Consider the following 22,347-nt stretch of genomic DNA (forward strand, 5'->3'; position numbering starts at 1 on the left):
CATTGTTTGTAGTTGGCGGTACGTTTGAAGTTTCTTGTCCTTGGAATAGGACCGCACTACTTATGCTGGTATTTAGGGGTCTCGTCAACCATTCGGGGTGGACGGACTCGGCCAGAGCCAGTCAAAGACACGAGGACACCAAACTGTCTGCAGGCGTCAGGCTTCAGTCTGGGGCAAAAGCGGCACGCGCCACATGAAGCGTGTCCGTGTGAACTGCTGCTTTCCGTCTCAACTAGTTCAACGTTGGCGGAAAGTTCTTCTTTCGGCGAGGACGTTTGATGCTTTGATACAGCCGAGTCTTTCCTCCACACCGTTCGTGCAAAGCCGAGATATTCAACCTTCAGCTGTCTGTTTCTAATTCGCAACCAACCATTCCCTATTATCGATTTCCCAGGCTTTTGCAACTTGGTGCACACCATGGCTGACCCCACCCCTTCACTTCCATAGGGCAGGGGATTTTATGAGCGGCGCGGCGGTCGGTATACGCTTTCTGCGGTTCTTCTGCCAGCACGGCCGACCGACCGCACTCACCGCTGACGGCACATCCCAGGAACGTGACACAGCTTGGGTAATCTGGTGTCGGCCGTGGTTCGACCCGCCGGAGAGGATTATAAGGAAACTGCAACGGATAATGCACAATTATCGGAGACTGCAACGAAGGCGCTAGGCAAACACCGAAGACTGCGACGGAGACTAGGCGCATATTGGAAACTGCAACGAAAACTAGGTAGATATCAGAGACTGCATTGCAGACTGGGCACATATCACTTATCAGAGACTGCGGTGAAGGCTAGGAAAGTATCGGAAAATTCAACGAAGGCTTGGCAGCGTTAGGAAACTGAATGGAAAGACAAGAATGTATCATACTATCATAGTCTGCAGTTCTGTGGAGAACGGGCACGATCGCCGTCGCTCGCCGCTTGCCGCTCACAGACTATGATTTTGATTGATGGCAGACATATTGACGTTTGAAATGGCCGTTTGTTGAAATTGACAAATCACGTCATTGCAAGAATAGGCTTGGCACAATCGGTTTTGTTCTGCGGCTCATTTTTATTGGGATGAATGAGATGCTGAGCTATAACCCCGTCGGCACGACAAATCATTCTACATACAGCCACTGCGGCCAAACGGCTGTGTGAGCTCATACTTGATTAAACTCGAGATATCTCAGCGATCCGCCTCCGAGGCGGTAACTATGGAGCTATGATCATGAGCAGGCTCTGGAGCACAATGTATGCGCCCCTCCTGATGCAACTCAGCCCCGAGACCCACGCACCGGCCGGTTGTTTTGGCCATCGGGCTGGCGCCGTTGACCTAATCTGACCGGCGCATGGTCTGTGTGCTCTGTCAAAGGCCGGCCGGGCCGGCCAGCTCGCGCCCCCGATTCACGCGCACTGGGGGCGCACGCGCGTGTGCGTGTGTGTTGCCCAACTTGATGAAGTGCATGGAACTGTACCGGAGCTCTGTCTCACGGTCACCCAGAGACCGACGCCCGTTTTATGGGGCCCGGCCAGCACAGCGGGTATGAGATATTTGGAGCATTTATCTGCGGTACGGATTAGCGGTGGATTGTCAAGCTGCGACGGGAGGGAAGGCGGTGCATCTTATCATAACCGTCTAGGGACCATAGTAATCCACTCAAGAACAGGTTCTGGACGATGGGTGAGATTATGGGTCTGTCGTGCAAAACTGACCTACACCAACGGATTCACTTTCAAGATGTTTTTGTCGTGACGTCGAAAGAGTGATGTCATACGCGAGATTACAAGTCAGAATAGCATGATCGTTCTCTAAACACTTTGACAGTGAGTGTCCATTCAGATGACATGTGTTCGGCGTCTGAAAGGAACTGTTTATTCCAGTGATGGACGGGGTTATCAGATACCGAGGATAGTTTGAATGGGACACTACAATACACTCAGCATTCCTTTTACGTCTGAACCATACTAACTCTAGCAAAGGACAGTGTTCCTTACATTGTGATTTTGAATAACAAAAATGCTTACTTTAGAATATACAGTATCGCCTTTAAAGGGACCCTCCCACCTTAACATTAGATTTGAGTTGAGATAGCCAAAATGGGGTCCCTGGCTCACAATTACCGGTTTCGGCACTCACAACATCGAGAAATACCTTAAATCGGAAATATTGAATTTCAAAATTGCAGCATTTTGATTCAGAGGGGCTAATGCTTAGGAATACCCCTCTGAATGTGTGACGTCAGCGCAAATATCTAACGATTTTTAAATGTTTGACTAAAACGTTTTGTAGCACGCGGTGGTATATGCTATTTGCGCGCAACATCTGCCGCAAACGCCGCACTTCTAAAATAAAGTCGCTAGAAACAGCAGAGATCCCAATAAAAGTAAACAAAAGTAAAAGTCTAATATCTTGAAAACCGGTGAATATTTTTCGGTGAAATTTGGTAGATATTCGTTTTCGCTCTTTCTGAACCGAGCGACATCACTTTCATGCCAATTCATAAACAATTTTGAAGGTGGGAGGGTCCCTTTAATGCGAAACAACTCAAACTTATAAACGCTAATTTTTATCATAAAATTGCTTAGATGATAAAACAATATGAATCAGGGCTGCGGAGTCGGAGTCGGATTCGGGAGTTGGAGTCGGTCGGAGTCGACAATTCTGCCCGGAGTCGGAGTCGGAGTCGGAGCTGGTTTTTGAAAGCCGGAGTCGGAGTCGGAGTCGGATTCGCCGAAAATCCATCGACTCCGCAGCCCTGATATGAATGACACTATGCTTCCATAAAAGAATTATTCCCTATCAAGCATGAATTTAACTATTTGAAAAGACGTGTCTTTCTGGATTTGGCCACTAACAATTATGCAGTTTGTATCGTCAATCTGGATAAATCGAAAATCTAAGGAATAAGGTTGAACGACTCATGCAGAAGAAATATTGAAGTTAAACACCCGCTATACGTGCACAGATAATAACTAAATTCAAAATGTTCCTGCTAATGGCGTTTGACAAGGGATCTGGCAGCGTGTTTCGTGCCAAGACTTACCGATGACGGCCAGCAGCAGAACGGCGTGAGTCCAGCTCCTCATCTTGTGTGTCTGTGTTTCTCTCTGTGTGTTCACTGTGAGTCCAAAACTGACCGCGGCACTGACACTCGGCCGAAAATCTTTCACTTCCGAATGCTAAATCGGCCACTAAGAGCAGAGTTCCGGCGTGTTGTGCGCGCTGGTCAGAATCCTGAAACAGATAGGACAGACGGTTAGAAATATCACCGACCAGACACCATGACAATCTGCTCATCCTATTACTCAGAATTGGTTTACCTATGAGCCGATACGGAGTAAATTGAGTTAACTGCGTGGTCGAAATTCAAATCCTGTCTATTATTCGGCGTCTGTGATTGTTTGTAGGCGGTGTGTGGGAAAACAGAGTGGCAATTAAGCTGCTACCGGCAGCTGCTGGTCGTCAGTCTCTCTGCGTGCCGCCGTCAGCAGGGAAAGTGCCACTACCGGCTGCCATCAGCCGCCTGCAGGCTGACTGACACACTGATAATAGCCCAGAAACAGAGCCGGGTGGAAACTCTACCGGTCGACAACAACACAGCCGCCACAGCCGGGGGCGATTCTAAGGACCGACGCCTCCGGCCGAACCGCCCGTGCCACAGACAGCAGCGGCTGACCGCGCCTTATCCCACCGCGTCGAGAAAGACGTCCGTTCGTCCGTCCGCCCGCCCTCCCTATCAGCTCTCCCGTCCGACTCACGGTGCCCTGCGTGCGCCGTGCGGCGCGGTGGGTCGAGCTCGGCTGCCTCCTGCCTCGAACAGCGCCGCCGCTCGACTGACGGGCCACAGAGAAAGGCGCCGCCGGCTCGGCTCCGGCCGCGCGCCGCTGCCGACGGCCGCCACCTTGGGCTCTGGCCACCAGGGTCAGCGGCTGGCAAGGTCACGGGCCGAGCAGCGCACGAGGGCCCGCGGCGGCGACCGGCCGCCGGCCGACCGCCGCCGCCCAGGAAGTGACTACTGGCCGATGCCGCGCGGCTGGAGTGGCTCGGAATGCGGCCAAAAGTCGGCACTAATGAGTCTGCCAGGCGAGGAGAGGATGGAGGAAAAAGGATGATTAATTACAGCAATATTGCCTGATTTTATCCATATCTCCCTGAACCCGCGGGTACATCAAAGCCTTGGTCGATAACAAATTAGGTTGTTATGGAAACGTTGTGGATTAGGCGAGGACGTGATGAAACGCAAACTCCATGCCTAGCTTGTTGGGATTTTTTTTTATATCTGTCTCATTTGTATTTAAGAACAATAATATTCTACCCGAATTCCAGCTCACCACAAACATTTTCCAGCCCAGAAACTCACGCTGCAAGACTTCACACATTTCTCGAGACTAGCTCTAATGGACTGTGTCAGCTCTTAGATTCACATATCTTTCTAGTTGAGGTTTATTTGCCATTGGGTCTACAGTGCAGGGATATTTCTATCTCGCACTCCTCTGAGATGCAAAGATAAGAATTTGTTATCTCTGCATCTCTCTGAGATGCAAAGATAAGGTCTCGAGGGTTCATAGCCAAAAATCAAGAGTTCAACTGATGATGGGTCAATAACCGAACGGCATTTTTAATGGCTGTTTATGTATGAAACTTCTGAAATGAAAACAAACTACTCTTAATCTTTTTTTACATATATTAATACATTTAAATATAATATTGAATTAATTAAGAATAAACCTCAACATAGAAAGATATAGGATTCCTCATGGCTCACTCGTGGAAGATCGGATATCTTTTCCTCGCGTGTTACAGAAAAACCTCGCTCCTTCGTCGCTCGGTTTTTCAGTAACCCGCTTGGAAAAGATATCCTTATCTTCCACTCGGAGCCATGAAGAATCCTCTATATCTCTAGTGCATCGTTTGCAAGTACACTTCAGCAAGGTCTGGTCTCCACCAACACCATTCTTCATTTAGGGCTTAAATGAGATGTCAAAACATTGTGTTAGTTTTGTTAAGTGCTGCGGCTGTTCATTTTTCATCGGGCTTATCCAATTCCATCGAGAAAAGTCATTAGGCTCCCCTCACCTTTCACCTTTGTTTGCGCCACCCAATCCTTTACCAAATATGCAGTCCATTCGAACTATGAAGCTGTTATTGACTTTTTGTGCGCGGCAAATGACAAAAAAATGTCTTGAATTCCTTGGCAGTTATCATACCATGCCTATTCCGTACCATAGTATACCTATATTCCGTCCGACTGACATAACAATGTACGGTATTTCACTCATGCCCTATTTTGACCGTCGCGACCCAGGCACAGCCCTCAGTGATTGCTCTTATTCACTTATTGGCATTTTACAGTGACACTTGATTGGTGCTGTGTCTCCCCAACAGTGATGCTCGATTGCCACCTCTTCAGCACCCAGCAGTGACGCACCACCATCTCCCAAAACACGCCGTGACATTTTATAAGCTTCGCGTCGCTCTTCCCAGCCCATCTTTCGCCGGTCGAGATGTGCCGCATGGCTGGAGAGCGGGGAAAATCTTCACACAGCCTCCGGACGTCAACGGTGCGAGACGACCACACCGTGGGCGCTCGACTCTCGTTCACTCGGTGGTGCTCTTTGGGTGCCTGAATAACCTGGTGCGAATGTTCTGGGAAGATTAAACGCCTGCATCTAAAAGTTGTTGAGGGACAATATGGAGAAACTATTGCAGGTAAATTTAAGTCCGAGTATGATCCAATATTCCTCTCGGATAAAAATGTTACGGTTACAAAAAGATGTCATGAAGCCAATGCCTATATGTACATTCCTCTGACAGTGTATTGTATTGATTGTGGCATTAAGAACATTGAAATAATGCACCTGTTTCGGAATCATACTGTTTCTCCCACGCATCACCGAACAATCTAACTATTGGTTTGCCGCCAATGGTTGGAGTTATATACAACTGGCATCACAAACTTGTGGGAATCGCTAGAATCATTTTTCGTCGTTGAAGCAACAAAAGATCCGTATTCAAGTTAATTAAGGGTCTATAATGTAATGTCACGCTTAATGGTGCCACTATTCGGCAGTCACAGTAGCCAGTTTATCATGTCTGAAATGCCACCGAAGGTCGCCTATCATCTCAATGGAGCGGGCTGACCCACAGTCACAATCGGCCGGACGTGTCGGCCACAATACTGGGTGACGGCGCCCTTTCTCCCATGCACTCGGGACCTGCCGTCGGGTCACGCTGGTCGGTGGAAGCTCTTTACAGAGCCGCAGCCGCTGCCGGCGGGCACTGCTCTATAGATCACCACCGTGACACGGCAGAAGCGCTGCGGTCTCCGGCTGTCAGAACTGCCGGCCGTGAGATACCCACTGCGGCCCCGCCCCGGCAGCCCCGCCCGGTGCGGGCCCAATGCCCATAACTCGCCCCGTGCAGCCTCGGCGCGGGTCCCGGGAGCGTGAGACGCCGGTCCGGGGGGCGGCGGCGGGGGTCCGGACTCCGGAGACCCCGGAGCCGTGGCCCAGAGATGGAGGACGCTGCGGCACATCCGGGGTCTGACGGCCACGCCCCGGCGCGGCACGGCGCGGCGCCGGGCGGAGCTCTCCGGCCCTGGCAGTCCGTCTAATGGCACCGGGTAGCGCCACTGGACGTCTTGTGACGTCAGCATTCCACAGAGATACCGGATGCCAGTCCAGGTGACCACACACAAACGGCGGAAGGAAATTCACTGTGTAACTCAGGTTCAGTGGCCGCAGCAGTTCGCTGTGTCTGTTTCAGTTCACGACAATGAGCACCTTCAGTTTAATTTCAAATGACAAATCAGTCATTCACAGGTAACCACAATTACATCGATACCTTTTCCGTCTGACATTAAAATTTATCATAATTGCATGTTCACTGAATGCAATCGTTCCGGTAAATTCTTACTTTAAGTAGCGCTGCCACTCATCCATAGATAAAAAGCTTTTATGTTCGGAGCCAGTTTACTACATCTAAATCACTTATTGGAAAGACACGAAGCAAGGAATGGTGGCCGGTAGGTATCACCCAGCCACAGTCAGGCGTGGAGAGCTCTGGAAGCTGTGGGCTAAATGATTTGGGCGCGGCGTTTCACCGTAATCCATCGTCACTGTGGCTCACAGCTCACTCGATGAAAGCAACAGATGGCTGCTCCGTGGTGCCGGTAAACAAGTGTAGGAAAACTCGCCGCAGGTGGCTTTCAGTTAATTGGGAGACGTGAAATATGTGTCCATAAACTCATTAGGAGCACCTGAAGCAAAGTAATATGGGGCAGATGAACGTTGAAATGTCTAACACGAGCGGAAAGCTTACGATCATTATGGCCAGAAGCAGATATATGTATGTACATTTCAACACCAGCCCTATAGTCAAGCCAGCGGTGATCTTCACACTTACATACAAGATCATACGAAGCGCGACCATGTAAAATCACTTCCTCACATTTAATCAGCCAGAATTTAAATGCATAACGGACACTGCATCCCACACTGCAGCCCATCACAGAGGCGCAAAAACGAGTCTCTCCTTCCGTGACTGAGTCTGGGCGGGCTGTTTTCTGCTCATCAGTCAGGCTGAGCGGCCGCCGGTAACGAGCAACCGTCACGAACGCGTCGCGTAACGCCACGTCACCCGTCACGTCACCGGCGCTGCCTGTCGACAGTGACGGCCGGAGGTGCCGACAGACGAGTCGGAGCCGCCGTGGATCGCTCCGTGTCATCCGATACGACCGCCGACGGGGATGCCACCCGAGACCGCAGCGACCGACAGCGACCCCCCCCCCCCCCCACCCCCTACACCGCCGCGCCGTTGCCGCCGACCCTGGCTCGACGGCACGACACTCGTCGGCTGGGGGCCGCGTGCGTTCGCACACCCCAGTTGAGATGATCACGCCCAGTCACATCGGCACCGCGCCCCATAAAAACGGAGTCACAGTTGGAATAAGGCGACCTCACAATGGGGAGTAGCGCGACCTTGCCAAACGGACCCTCCCTATTACTTAATCATCTTCGGAATGTGCACTAATTAATTGATTCACCGCGGACTGATTAATTGGAGCCGGTGGCGATCGAATGGGAGCAGCCTGCGGCGGGGGCGCTTATCGGACCCTGCACTATTCAGTTGGACCCGGCGCAGAGCGTAGGCCGCCATTGTAATTCAGCGAATCAAGGACCATTCAACGCACCGCGGCACTGTGCCACTCAGCAGAAAATGAGAGCGACGATTCAACCGAATCATCGACACGAGCCAGACAGACAGCGTGACTGGAACGATTTCTTCCACGGCTGGAACGATTACTGTGAATAGTCACGAAATGGCAAGCCAACCAAAATGAATATAGTGCATGACAAACATTGTTGTCATGATTGTTTGCAGAAATGAGCAGCTGTTAGCGACTTTTAACTCGAGGCGAGCTACATACAGTAGAGTCACATCGCTCACGGCTACAATCGGCCATCTGCCATACCTCGGGTCACAGGTGACCAGCATCTGACCACCGCGGTGGTCACGGCGGCCATATTACGGTGACCAATGACCACAACCGGCCTTGTGCCCCGTCTGACGGTCCGTGCCGCACAGATTCGTGCCCCGCCAGCTTCGAGGGCACAGTAGGGCCTGGAGACCGCACATGTCGATCACACTGAGACAGTGGGATAGTATTTTGGAAACAGTCTATCCGCAGGAAGACCTAGGATCCGATCCCAACTGTCACAGCGCGGTCACGAACCGACCTTCTGCGTCCGTCTACGGTCTCAGTCCGACTGTCTCGGTGTGTCGGGCCGGGCCGGGGCGGAGTCGATGTGACTGGGTCAGGTCTGGCCCTGATGACCCGGCGTGGGTCCGTGTCACAGCGAACACCCACCGCCAGCCCCGCCCTGAGCGACACCATTCAGCTGTCTCACCGGCGCGCGCCGTGTCACCAGAGGTCAAGGTCAACGGATGACCCGGTGACCCGCCGTCCCAACTGTCGCAGGGCTGCCTTTCAGGCCAAGTGTTAAGAGAGTCTTGGGAGGTCCGTGCCAGCGGAAGCAAGCTACAACAGTGAGCCACGACAGGTAACGGATGCAGGATGCAGACGCTGTCCCGGAAGCTTAAAGAAGCCGCTATCTCTGCAACATTAACGCTGATTGAAGGATCGCATGCACCGTTAGATCAGAGTCACGCAGTCCAGTGCATGTTTAACTGCTCTGTGAGCTGCAAGAAGGGTTCGTTTGCTGATGGGGGCGACTGTCGAGGGCCGCGCCAGCCGGCGACTGACGAGGTCCTGATGGCTGATGGTTATAAAAGTGGTGCTGATGCCATGCTAAACTGGCGGTAATAAGATCATAGGATCTTATCAGGCACACATCGACATAATTGATACAATGATACGGTTAACATAATTATTTGCCTCTTTCTTTTACATTATTTATGTGCTTAAATATCCGTATACGCATTACATTCTACTCGTACTTTGTCAAGTACGGACCTTATTAACATTCCACGAAACAAATGTTCAATTATCCTCATGGCGAAACAAAAAGCTGACCTTGCTGCATGCATCTGGGTCAAAGTTTGAATCCGTTTATAGATACGAGAACCAGTCGAACTCGAACAATCGCTCATTACAAATGGCATAATATCTCCATCTCGGTAATTTACGGAGAAGAAAAACGAGCACCGAACGACGCCGAGTGCTCGGGGCACACAGGAACTCGAGCGCAATCATTTCAGGCTGGGTCTGATGAAGAAAATCATAACACACTTCATTGGGCACCGCGCCGAGGGTGAACATCGGGAAACGTCATCAACTAACCATTAGTCGACCGAGAGAAAGATGATAGATCTCTACCCTTCAGATGACTGATCCGATACGCCTGGCTTGGTCCTCAAGAAAACATCCCGGTGAGTGTAAAAGTCGTTATTTCACACACGAGTGGCGCTGGCTGGCAGCTGAGATATACCATTGAGGCGTTTTCTTTGGCGACTCGACATCAGCAGGGCGCAGAGACAGGTCACAGAAGGAAAGGGATTTGTGGATGGTCACGGCAATGCCATGGTATGAATCGGGCACTTCCTGGCTAGCCATCCCTAACGGTGACGGCTTTCTTTAAATGAACGGCGAAGCAATGGCTTGGTTTTACCCTTCAGTGCTCTCCTTAACTTCCTCACTATCCCTTTCAGTCTCTGTCTGTGGCTCTCCAGCTCTTTCTTCTTTTTCTTTTTTCGCTCCGCATTGTCCTTCTCTCTCTCTCTCTCTCTCTCTCTCTCTCTCTCTCTCTCTCTCTCTCTCTCTCTCTCTCTCTCTCTCTCTCTCTCTCTCTCTCTCTCTCTCTCTCTCTCTCTCTCTCTCTCTCTCTCTCTCTCTCTCTCTCTCTCTCTCTCTCTCTCTCTCTCTCTCTCTCTCTCTATCCCTTCCTTTTCCATTATCTCTCCCCAACATGTAGTTTTGATGCCATACCTACATGATATACATTGATATAGTCAACTTTGTCTTTCAATCATTCAATGATGTGATATCATATTTCTTCAATCTTTTGCACGTAAAATACCTGATTGATTTGAATTTAATCGTATTCAACTCAACCAAGAGGCAAGAGCCAAAAGACGAAACCTCCAATAAGCACGTTCGTCATTTGCACATCTCAGAACACTATGGGCATAAGTACATACGTACATGATGCCTAGAAATAGGTAATTATAACTTTGGAAGCTTCTAAATGTCGATAATGTTTCAAGTGCAATGACCAAGTATACTCAATTCTTCGGTAGCTCGCAACATGTAGCAGCGACGATCACGTGACCATGTTCAGCGTTCAGTGCTCGCGCCCCATGCAGTGTGCAGGAATGACTAAATTTTCATTGTCAGAATTATAAATGTTTTTTATCAAACACAATCCAGTCCCTAATTGAAGACATGATTCATGTGCGTTCGTTTGGCCGCAAGTTCATTGGACTGCGATCAATGTCTGGATCGGCCTGATGAGCCGTCAGATACCTGGGTGAGCTCTATTCCGGCCAGTGCAGCCGCGGTCAGTGCTCAGCCTGCAGGCTGCAGACGAGAGGGCACTGGCCCGTGAAACAGGCGCTCTCTCGAACGCCGTACCATTCTGCATCGGATCACTGGCAGACGGTCCAGTCTGTAAGGCAATGGTGCGCGGCCGGCAGGAATTAGTGAGAGCGGCAGATGAAAGCTTGTGTTATACTTTGGCGATGTCATTTCCGTTGCCGAAAAAAAATGTGACAATTGTTTGAGAAAGAGCAGTATATGTTTTTTGCCCTTCAGTTATCATAAGTTCTATAAAACGAGTTTTGATTTCTGATGTAATCAGTTGCGCTGTTGTGTTGTAGGTATTTAGGCATTTGCTTTACAGATTATATGTTTCAAGTCAGGTTCAGGGTTGTATACGACTCAATCAATAGCAATCAATTCAATCACGACAAATTTGGGAAACCAATCAAATCAATCAAGTCAGAGCAGTTTTCGGGAATTGATTCAATCGACTCAAACGCGACAATGAAAGGAATCAATCAACTCAATCAAACGACTCAAACCAAGATATACATTAGGTTTTTTGCCCCACCAACTTGGAAAAGTGTCCATAGCGGTCTGGTGTACCTACCTACCTACCTACCTACAGAAGAAACAAAAATATTGTCATTTAGAATTATAAATTGCCATGCCATTCAAAGTTTCTTTGTAATAAGGAAGGATACCTAGTGATGGACAGGTGGATCATGATATTGAGGTTCAATGGGTAGAATTGGAGCAGAAGTTTCATTTAATGGGTGCAAAATAACCCAGTAGTTGACTTCAACAAACGCCCCTTAACCCAAATCACCACCTTTCACCTAAAAGTTGTCAATTTAATTTTGGCCATATTCCAGCTAAGTCATCAGGCCATCTACCCCATGTAAAGCCCCCCGTCTGTCTCTTATGTGAGTTATGCGGAGCTCTTCTGAATTGAACCCTGAACATAATGAACCTAGCTAGGTTACATGCCACACTGACACCATATTGATATGAAAGTGTTGAAAATGTGCTACAAATTTGACAACTTCATTAGGTATGCTTTATGAAGACAGCAGGAAAGCAGGTAGGTACCTACTTACCTGCCTAGATGTGTCACTGGCTACCAACAGTACCAACGAAGGTAGATAGGTTATATGTGAAGAATTCAAAACATTTTATTGCAATACAATTTGAAACTGTTAGGACTGGGGGATAGGGATGAGCATTAAAAATATATTTAAAAGGAAATGGAAAGGACAGGGACTCTGGAACCACAGGATAAGTTAAGGACAAAGGAAGAAGAACAAGGAAAATTTAATGCCGTTGGTGCGACTGCGAAAAAAAAAACAAAGAAAACGTTTTGCCAAGAAGTATGCTAAGCTTTTATAAATCCTTATTCTACGTCTTTTGATTTTTTGGTAAGATGACGTCATTGATTATCATGTAGTATGGTAGATCATCATAAAATAAATCGGTTGTACAACACCAATTTCGTTTTAATTATTATTTCATTTGAAATAAAACCACTTAATAATATTCGGTAAAATATTTTAAGGAAAATGAAATATATTAAATATGTTATGCCTAGGCTCTCAGGAGAAAAGGATCAACAAACGTTCTGCTGCAAATTAAACAATGCAGCAAATTAGCTATTAATGTAAACGTAATTAGCGAGACGAAAACGGCGCTTTTGTTTCAGTTATTTTTGTAGGGGTTTCAGATATTTATAGAGTTCAGTGCAAGGCCATATATAGGTTCAGTGGGTTGTTTCTGAGGAGATGTGGAGATGTGAATTAGTAATTAATCACACTTTTTTAGTATATAGGGCCTTGCACTTTATCATCTGGATTAAAAAAAAAGTTTCCTGCTGAGTGCAATAAGGTAGGTAGGTGCATCGCCAGGTTCTATCACAGGATTGGATCAGTTATTGCAGTTGAAAGTCAAAGTTGGCTGTTCATGTTTAGGCCCTGTTCTTTATTTGGCCATCTACCCCATATTGCAGTTGTGATGACAAGCAGTTTTCAGTGTAGTTTTGTGATCTTTGATGTCATCAATTGGTGTCATTATTTTTCGTCAACTAAAACTTATTTCAACTTTCCATTCAATCGACTCAATCATACGAGTCACTCTAATTTTCGGGAATCAAATCAGTCAACCAGTCGCTAAAGTCAAACGAGTCAGTCAACCAGTCATCTCGAAAAGTCAATCGACTCAATCCAATCAACTCAAAATACGCGTTGAATCAAGTCAATCAATTCAATCGACTTGATTGGTATACAACCCTGGTCAGGTTTTACTAATCATTACGTGGACCTGAAGCTATTTTGCAACGGCAGATGTGAGCACTGCTATAACTCCAGAACTATTAGATGGCAGCAATAAAACGATATTGCATCAGTGAAATTTCTGATGCGCAGAATGCAAGGTAAAAGGTGTAGCTGAAAACTGCATTATGCAGCAAAAATCTGTGAGAAAAGCGGATTACTTTCCAAAATCCAAATGATTTCATTCACCATTCAACCAATGGCTAGGGAACTGGGAAGCAATCGTATAACGTTTAGACTTTACTTTTCTCCACTTTTAATTAGTTCTTAACAGCTGTTACACGGCCGGCCGGCCGGCCGGCCGTGCGGACGCTTTTGCGAGGCTTCACTGTAAAAAATATTGACGAGCTATGTGTCAAAACAAGGGTCTCGAAACAGTCACCAGGTTGTCAATGCTTCCGGTACCTACCACTTGACTAGTTACCGCTTAGTTAGCTTACAGGCTGAGAACTATCCAGGTCGTTATGATCCGGTATTGTGATGATACCCTAGGTGTACCTTTGTTTTGAAGTGCTGAATTAACTATCAAGGTTGTTTGACGTTTGTTTTCGCCTCAATCCGAAACGAGGAAGACCCTCATCAAATTATTAGGTGAAAGCCAGCCTCAGGATGATCAAAATACTAGGGGTAGTTTTGTCATAGTAATCTGTGAAGGGTGAGGAACAAGCCGTAACAATGCACTCGTCACTAAACCAGCCTGAGATTATTCGCCAGGTAGCTGCTGCGTTTCCCTACTTGCTGAATCATGTTAGCAACTTTCCATTTCCAGACACTTTTTACGGCAAATAAATTGTTGGGTTATTTGGAAGGTGAATGACAATTTTATTTCTATAAGTCAATGCATTTGTATTTCCGATTGCCCTAAAACTTTTTTTTTAATCGTTTGCGGTAGGTTTTTATTGTTCGCAATAAAGTTGCGCACCTGTGAATCCTTCACTTAATGCGTTCCCGGCTTCCCGGCGCCAGTTGCGCTGTGCCGTGCCGCGTTCGGTCGGAGGTGCGCGAGTCTGTGCAGTGCGAGTGTTTATCACTGGGCAAACCTGTATCGTTTCCATTTGTGCAGTGTCTAGTTATGAAGAATTGCTTGCCGATATATGATCTGCAGTGATCGACGTTCTGATTCAATAACTTGCCATAAGCCATTATTCTCAACTAAATCGCGCAGAGACGTTTGCAAAGTTGTCGGGGGGGGGGGACAAGAGCGATTTTAAATGAATTGCTCTCCATGCAGTGCAATAGGACTTTGGTTTAATTTTTCAAAAGTTGTGGAGCCGCCCCCGGTGTCCGGCCTGGCCAACTCTCTCAAGAACCGACAGCTAACGGATCACTGAAGTTTCACTACGACGATTTCCGCCAAAGTTATGAAGAAAAGGCAAGTGCAAGAAGTACAAAACTTCTCTTGGTAATCAAAACTTAGGTTTGGCAAATTCCAAACCCTAAGTCACTACAATTGTGGATATAAATAAGCTGGTTATTGACGGCCAAGCTCTGGCCAATCTGAGGTTCAGACCTATCATCAAGTTCATGAGGCAGCTGCGGTTGGGCGGCTCACGGGCTCCACTGCATAGGCTCAGACAGGTACTCTACAAAATGTCTTCTGTGTTCTTAGGTTCAGATCTATCGATATGTGCATGCTTCTGATTCGATTGATAACTGTTAACGGGCGCTGGAAGTGAAAGGTTCGCTTGATATACGAAAGGTGCATTGCAAGAAAGCATATTATTTCAGAAATACACTTTCATTTTATCTTGAGCGTTTTTGGAATGGGCCGGATGAATTCGTCATCAAACTGGTAAGAGATTTCGTTTGAAGACCACCGATATTTAATAATATGATGGTCTTCAAACGAATTCGCTGGCAAATTCGATGACTGGATTGGGCGGCGTAGGATCTGCTGGTCATCTGACTATGGGTTGAGCAATACGTTAGTTTTGACCTAGTTTGAGCTTCATTCGTTAAGTAGGAACAAGACGATGCTTCTTTTGAGCATCGTCACTAAACAAGCCGCCCTCGTTTTGACATTGTTTTTCGTTATTATTGTTACTAGGTAGGTTGTTATCATACACAGCATTAACGAGGACCTGCTTCCAAAACAAGGCAGAAACGCTCCAGCTATTTTTGGGACGTGGTAAAAACTAACCGACACCTGGTAACTGTCATCTGACGAACACAAAACAAGCCAGGGGCTCGCACCGTGTGTCAAAAGTAGGATGCAAAACTAGCCTGTACCCCCGACATTTAGCGTTGAGAATCATTTGACGAGGGGCTAGTCAATATTTTTTACAGTGTTATCTCTCAGCAACCACTTGACCGATTTACATGCGGTAAATTTTGTAGGGTAGCTTCATTCCTTCCTGACATCTCTCAAGAGTAACAATATCAGTGGTAATGTATTCTTTTGCATTTACAGGGAAAATTCAATCAATCGTAAAATACATAGTCTATCAATATGCCAAGGAAGACGAGGAAATAATGCAAATCGATAATTGATGCAAGCAAACGGAATACTAAAACAATGGCGCCATCAGCAGCAGGTTCGGTCACTGTCGATACGATCGAGATGTTAGGCCGTCTTCTAGAGACAATTACGAGAAAGTCAGAACATCAAAGTGAAGTCATTTTTCCTCGTCCCAGGCAAGTTTGATTACGCTTTCAAGTTTCTACGGTGACTAGGGTAGTGTGGGGTAATTTGAACATATTTTTACGTCTTCTCCGTTGTACCAAGTTCCAGCTCAACCCTGGATGAAGAAAAACTGCTTCAGTAGCGCAAGTGTCACTTGCTTTCACCATGCAAGCCTCATTTTTGGACGAGCCGAGCATACCTTGAAAAGCATAGCCTCACTTCTCCACCAAGTCACGGTGTGTTCAAATTGCCCCACTGTGGGGTAATTTGAACATACTGCCTTTACCTGTCATAAAAACGATAGTCTCGCCAGCACCGATGTTGTTTGACCCATAAACAAATAGGCAGAACAATTCTAAACACACCTTCACTTGAAAAATCAACACAACAACAAAAATAACAGTTGCAGAGTATCAATATCTGCACGCTGCACACCGGTCAGTTGACAAAATTCGCCTCTCTTCAATTAACAGAACGTCTATCATTTTTGTTCGATAAAAACTCTCCCAACCTTGCTGCATCTGTTATAGTGGTGCCAATCGAAACCTGGACATTTTGAGTTCTGATTTTGTCCAATGTCCAATTTGGAACTGGTTGGACAAAGGTAGCAGACTGGACAACATTGGACGATGGCTTGCTACACTTCAGCGCTTTTTATTACGTAACGTGCATAGCATTGATTGGCGAATGGAAAGCTTGTTAAGCTCTCAATATAATGAACACTTTTCGGCTGGTAAAATTACATTATAAGCAATTTAAATGACAGTTTTGAGTGTTGATTAATGCGTAATTTTCAGACATATTTGGACAAATGGCTACCTTTAACATTTTTGAACGGAAATCAACGAAAATGCCGGACATTAGACGGATATTAGACGTAAATTTTATAAAACTGGCATCACTTATCTGCTACTGCTTTGGGTCGAAAATATTGGCAAAAAAAAAGAACTGGGAGCGTTGTTTTTTTCGGAGCTATCCCTGTCTTCACTGAAATTCTCATACTATGTTCAAATTACCCCACGCTAAAAGTTATTTTGCCATATCTAAAAACAAGTTTCAAAAGCAAATTTCTTGGATTGAAGGCATTGATTAGGTCATTGTACAACAAAAGCCGTTGCGTATTAGACGCTAGCAATGCAAGATTTTGCGCTGCAATGAAGTTGCAATGACGTGATTTTAAGCGTTTTTACTTGCGAAATTGATTTTTTACAGTGTGCGTCAACATCTTCATTCCCTGAAACTTAAAACCCCGTTCATATGATAGCCCTTTTAGTTATGATAATTTCCCTCATTGGTCTTATTGTCATGCCATTTATGGATTTTCCGTAATTTTGTGTTTTTTACACTATGTTCAAATTGCCCCACATGTTCAAATTACCCCACCCTACCCTATACTGTGAGGCTGAACTTAGTCTTGACCACCCTTCGAAACGGTCCCCTAGAGTTGACGGCAATTGGTATAGGTCATACGGAGATGAACATACCTGAGCTATCGCCGCGGTATCATCCAGTGGCGTCCTTGACAGCCATCTCGACCCAGTAGCTGCCGAGCAGTCACCGCTCCCCGGACTGACCCACCGCCCCGGCCTCGGCGACGTTCCACAGCTCCCTGTCACCCGGGCTCTCAGGGGACTCTTCAAACTGCCAGCCGCCCTCTTCGGCACGTGAAGCAGCGAGCACGTGCGGCACGTCCCAGTGCAGGATCGCCGATCGACTGGCACCGTTTCTCCGTCAGTCTTGGCTCTGCGCTGTCGGTCCGTCGAGAAAGTGGCCGGTGCTCACCGCCGCGTGCCCACTGAGGTGTGAAAACAGACCGACTCTCGGCCGGCGGTCCCGCCCGGGCCCCTGAGACAGGCACGGCCTGCTGACCCGGTCACCGCGGCCCGGTCACTCCGTGCAGGCCACTGCAGGAGGGAGGGAGGGGTCACTGCACGGTGGACAGCCTGCAAGGGACAGGTCACGGCAGTCGCGCACGATTTGTTGCACTTTCGGACGGAGGCTGGCGGTTTGAGTGAAAACACTGCGACTAACAGAGTGCCTTGTGGTAGCCCGTACGCTATGCTGGAAGACACATGGCTTGGAATAACTGGTTAGAAGAGTTTGAGAACCGACGGACTCTCGCGCTTGGCATGGGAGAGGATGCGCTCAATTGGATACCACAGACTTTTCTCGTACATACGTCACTTTCGAGCATCATTCTGGCACACCAGCCACATGCTGCTTCAGCGTGGTTTCTCAACGAAATTTTGATAAGCACTAAACCTGCCGCAATCCTGACGATTGGCTCGGTAGTAAATGTATTCTGGCAATGAGATAATCTTTCGTTGAAACTATAATGTAATTAAACAATGGCAAGCTATTCAATATGCACTAGCATTGCATGAATTCCTACGACAGTGTGCAGGCCAGTGATCGCACGGTACCGGGTCCCGACTTGCTTTATAATTGTGCCAGCTTTTGTCCTAGCGCTACTATAAATATAAGTTAGGAAAAAACTTCTTAACTTCACAGGCATTGTTTCTACAGTTGCCAAAGTAGACCAAGTATTTTTGCCACACTGTGACTGCGCTAATGAGCGGTCAAAAAACTGTCTATACATTCTTGCGTTCGAAATAAAAAATACCAGAAGCAGTCATCTGGAAGCGATTATATATTTTTTTTTGCATTTAGAGAACGTGGTCTTACCAGACCGCTAAAATATTGATCAAGCTTGTTTTAGATACGGTATAATAAACATTTTATGTCTTAAGGCTAAAAATATATATTGTCTTTAAAAACGCGCCAGCCAAAGCGGAAGCACAATTAATCTTACATCGCTTCCGTCTGCTGTGATTGTATTACGGTTTAATAAACATTTTATGTCTTTAAGCTAAGATAGGGTCTTTAAAAACACGCCAGCTAACTCGGAAGGAACAGTAATCTTACATCGCGTCCGTCTGCTGTGACTGTATTATGATGTTATAGGTGGAATTGGTTAGTGAAGATCAAAGGGAATGCGACCTTTAACATCTGAAGGTATGACGGGTATATTCTAATGAATAAGCCTACATTAAAACAGCTATATTTGTATGCGTAGGTGCTTCCAGGGAGAGTGAACGACTTCAGGCTAGCAGATGCTTGCAAATATAACTAAAATGGATGTGCGGTTAAATTATTCTAGTCACACATCCCTCAGGAGTCAGGAGATAAAAACAGAACACCATTGGTATTTACCGCAAGGTCATATCGGCACCATCCACAGGCTATCCATCACAGGCAGTTCATAATCTGTATCTGTTAATACGCAGGGACGCCGAATCCAATGACACTCAAACACTCTTAGCATCCGTCATTTCTTTAGAAGAATTGTCATGGAATTGTCATGGATGGCAAAACATTAGCAGAGTGTTTCTCGCAGGTATCGTTCTTTTCACAAATATCAAAATGCTACTCCGACGTCCATAACCAGAGTAACAGGGCCTGACTAAACTAAAAAATAGCACCCTCTCCCGCACCCCGCTTAGTGTCCTTGACCACTGATGTTTCTCTCCTCCCTGCTCGACTACCATGATTGACCGCTCTAGTTAGACAGGCCCCGCCCCGCCGTGTCAGCGCCGTCTGATCACCCTGTCCCTCCGTCTCCGTCAGGTGCTGACAAGGTCAAACGGTCCTAGGACCGGCCCAAAGGCTGTCATATCCGCTGGCGGCGGTGCCTGGACTCCTGATCTCATGTAGACGGCGTTGGGCTGACCGATGTCAGCCTCAGACCATGGTGGTCCCGTGCCAGCATCCTCAGACATATAGCTCTTCAGACGGGCATCCCGGATATACATTTTGTATACAGTGTTCCCGGACCAGTGAAACCCGTGAAACCTAAACCAGTAAAACTCCGACCAGTGGTCATCAGAAAGGTGTAAGTACTGCACAGACCAGTGGTCTCGACCAGAGCTCCTCAGACTGGCGTCCCCAAATTAGCTCCTCCTACCTAAACTAGACCCAGACTCATCGCGAATTCGAAGGGATAGCGGGACGTCTGAGAGACATTTCTGAAACCTGCGCATTGTCTACCGCATATTAGCTAGTCTGCAACAGTAAACCACATTCTCCAGACCAGACGTTTTGCTGTACCTATACTCCCGTCAGAGACGGCAAAAACTTGATTTCAATGAGTGTTACATAATCTGGATTTTGATATGCGGTGGTTTCATCCTGTCATTTCATCTCAGTTGATGCATTTGAGGACGCAGTTTTGAGCGACGTCCAGTCGATTCCAAGATAAAGGATTTTTGCGGTGACTAAGAAGGAGTTCGAGGTGGTATGGAAGGTATGCTAATCACTATCAGTACAGCATTTAACGGTCGTCGCTGATTTGCGGTACAGACACATATGTAGCTTTGTTTCATCTTTCTGGTGGATTCTGCTAGCAGGTCCCAGTTGACACAAATATTGCATTGCAAGATCATATATCAAATGGGTCAGCTGTATTAGTATACTCGGAGCATTGTTGAGCATCCCAGATGAGCTAAAATAAGCAACATACCTAATCAACATAAGCCATAAGTGGGACTGAGATGAATGGGACTCGCATACTCGGGTAGTGACTAGTGATAACTGCATGGTCGCATACCTTCCGCTAAATGAGGTAGCAGTTCAAGGCAGTCAGACCGATCTTCCTGTTCCACCTTGGGAAACAATAGCAGTTTTTGCGACGGTACCTATCTGGCGAATGCACCGAACATGACCAACTCGAACCAATTCCCTTTTACAACAAATATCTTCATATCATAAATTTATTCCTATGTTTTATTAAAAAATAATGGTTGATAGTTCGCTATATAAGATATATTAGCAGCTTATGCAACCAAACTGAAAACTATTAGAAAGCGGTTATAACATAATTTTACCAGCTCGCATCAACTTTGGCCAACTGTGTATACCACATAACCGTCATGAAAACGGCGAAAAAAAAACTACAGCGAGTAAAATCAAGCTCACCCTTCCGGCGAAAATCTCCTCCCGTGACGCTACTGTTAGCTCGTGGTTTCTCGCCAGTTGTCTGCTGCACTTTGTCAATCATCGTTCCTCGTCACTGGCAAGTCGTCAGTCATCCTCTGTCAGCCGATCAGTGATCAGCGGCATCGCTGATCATCCGTATCGGGTCGACATCGACCAGTCAGCGTCCCTAGATCCGGCCAGGGAGGAGCAGACTGTCACCCCGTCACCGCCCCCTGTCATCCGGCAGCGGAGGACCCTCGACTGTCATCCTGTCACCACCCGACGGCGAGCGCGGCGCACGGCGGCGAAACGCGGCGCGCTCCACTTGTGTCAAGCAGGCTGATGGCGGAAAACGGATCGTGTCGCAGCTGTCTCCATGTGAATCTCGACATCGGCGACAACGGCGCGGGGTGAGCTATTGACGCTCACCAATTGTTTCACCGAAGAGACTTCGTCACATCCTGACACGCGGTGATCGGTCCCTCTCAATCAGGCATAAAATCAATAAAGGAATAGTCAACGTTGTGCCGTCATATCCTTGCGTTGCCATGTGCTAGACGGATGAAATTCAGACGGCGAAAGATTCCCTCCATGAGACAGACGAGTGTGTCGGGTGTCCGTTACAAAACGCCCCGGGTGGCGAGCCACGCCGGCGTTCCGTGCCGCTACGCGCCGAAAACAGGACCCGTGTGTCATAACAGGCCGCTTTACTAATGAGTCAAGGACAGCCAGGCTCGGCCCGCTTTGACGACAAATGATATAGTTACCGAGACCTTCGCCACTACGGTCAGGAGATAAGGCTGACTTTTTATGTGCATTGATATAACTTGCCCAGAACGAAAATAGAATGCCTACATACCTCACCTATTATGTAAGTGCGTCATTGCGTCACTTTATCTTTCTTCATGATTGCTTGGATTCCGCAGACTTTAACCTATTTGTATGTAGGTATATCTAGTTTTCAACGAAATAGCTGCAGGCATCAGTCTTTTTTACTTCATCCTACTAGGGGTAGGAAGCCTATAACCCTTCATATTCAGATACTGAGGCACCTGGCAAATGAACAAGAAAAATCATCGAGCCACACCACGCATACATTATGAAAGACAGACAAGCTGTACACCGTAATTAAATCAGTTTGAAGTGGCAAGACTCCCTCAGTCACACCAAAGTCTCCTTCCAGGCATATCCCACATGTCGAGCAGGCTGCGTCAGCGGCAGTCGACCCGACTGCAGTGCCCGGGGCGACGGCGCCTCGACCGTTCCATCATGACCTCATAGAGCTCGGTGGAGCGGCCTGACAGATGAAGACGGATCCGGGCCGATCTGAATGGGACCGGAGAGCGGCGCCGGGCCCCACGCGCACTGAGGGATTTGTGGTGCACACTCGCAGTCATCTTGGTATAGCTGGTGTAGGTATACTGATCCCATGCGCACACAGA

The 22,347-nt window shown here is 47.3% G+C and overlaps 1 protein-coding gene across 9 annotated transcripts in view; it reads right to left on the bottom strand.

Moving 5' to 3' along the window:
• The window catches only part of LOC122377903 (mucin-5AC-like), a 62,636-nt gene extending 44,541 nt beyond the window's left edge, over positions 1-18,095 (bottom strand). For 4 of the 9 annotated variants that reach the window (XM_043358486.1, XM_043358485.1, XM_043358484.1 and 1 more), the window contains exons 1-2: positions 3,744-3,849; positions 3,029-3,219 (exon numbers count right to left, since the gene is read on the bottom strand). In XM_043358486.1, the coding sequence (XP_043214421.1) occupies positions 3,029-3,071 (43 nt within the window). In that variant the 5' untranslated portion in view covers positions 3,072-3,219; positions 3,744-3,849. Of the gene's footprint in view, positions 1-3,028; positions 3,220-3,743; positions 4,000-17,415 lie in introns of those variants that run through there. The other 5 variants (XM_043358487.1, XM_043358483.1, XM_043358489.1 and 2 more) reach the window with 4 other exon arrangements.
• Between the last annotated feature and the right edge of the window lie 4,252 nt (positions 18,096-22,347).

This window comes from Amphibalanus amphitrite, unplaced genomic scaffold, assembly GCF_019059575.1.
Source record: "Amphibalanus amphitrite isolate SeventyFive unplaced genomic scaffold, NRLGWU_Aamphi_draft 000052F_arrow, whole genome shotgun sequence".
NCBI classification, from domain to species: Eukaryota; Metazoa; Arthropoda; class Thecostraca; order Balanomorpha; family Balanidae; genus Amphibalanus; species Amphibalanus amphitrite.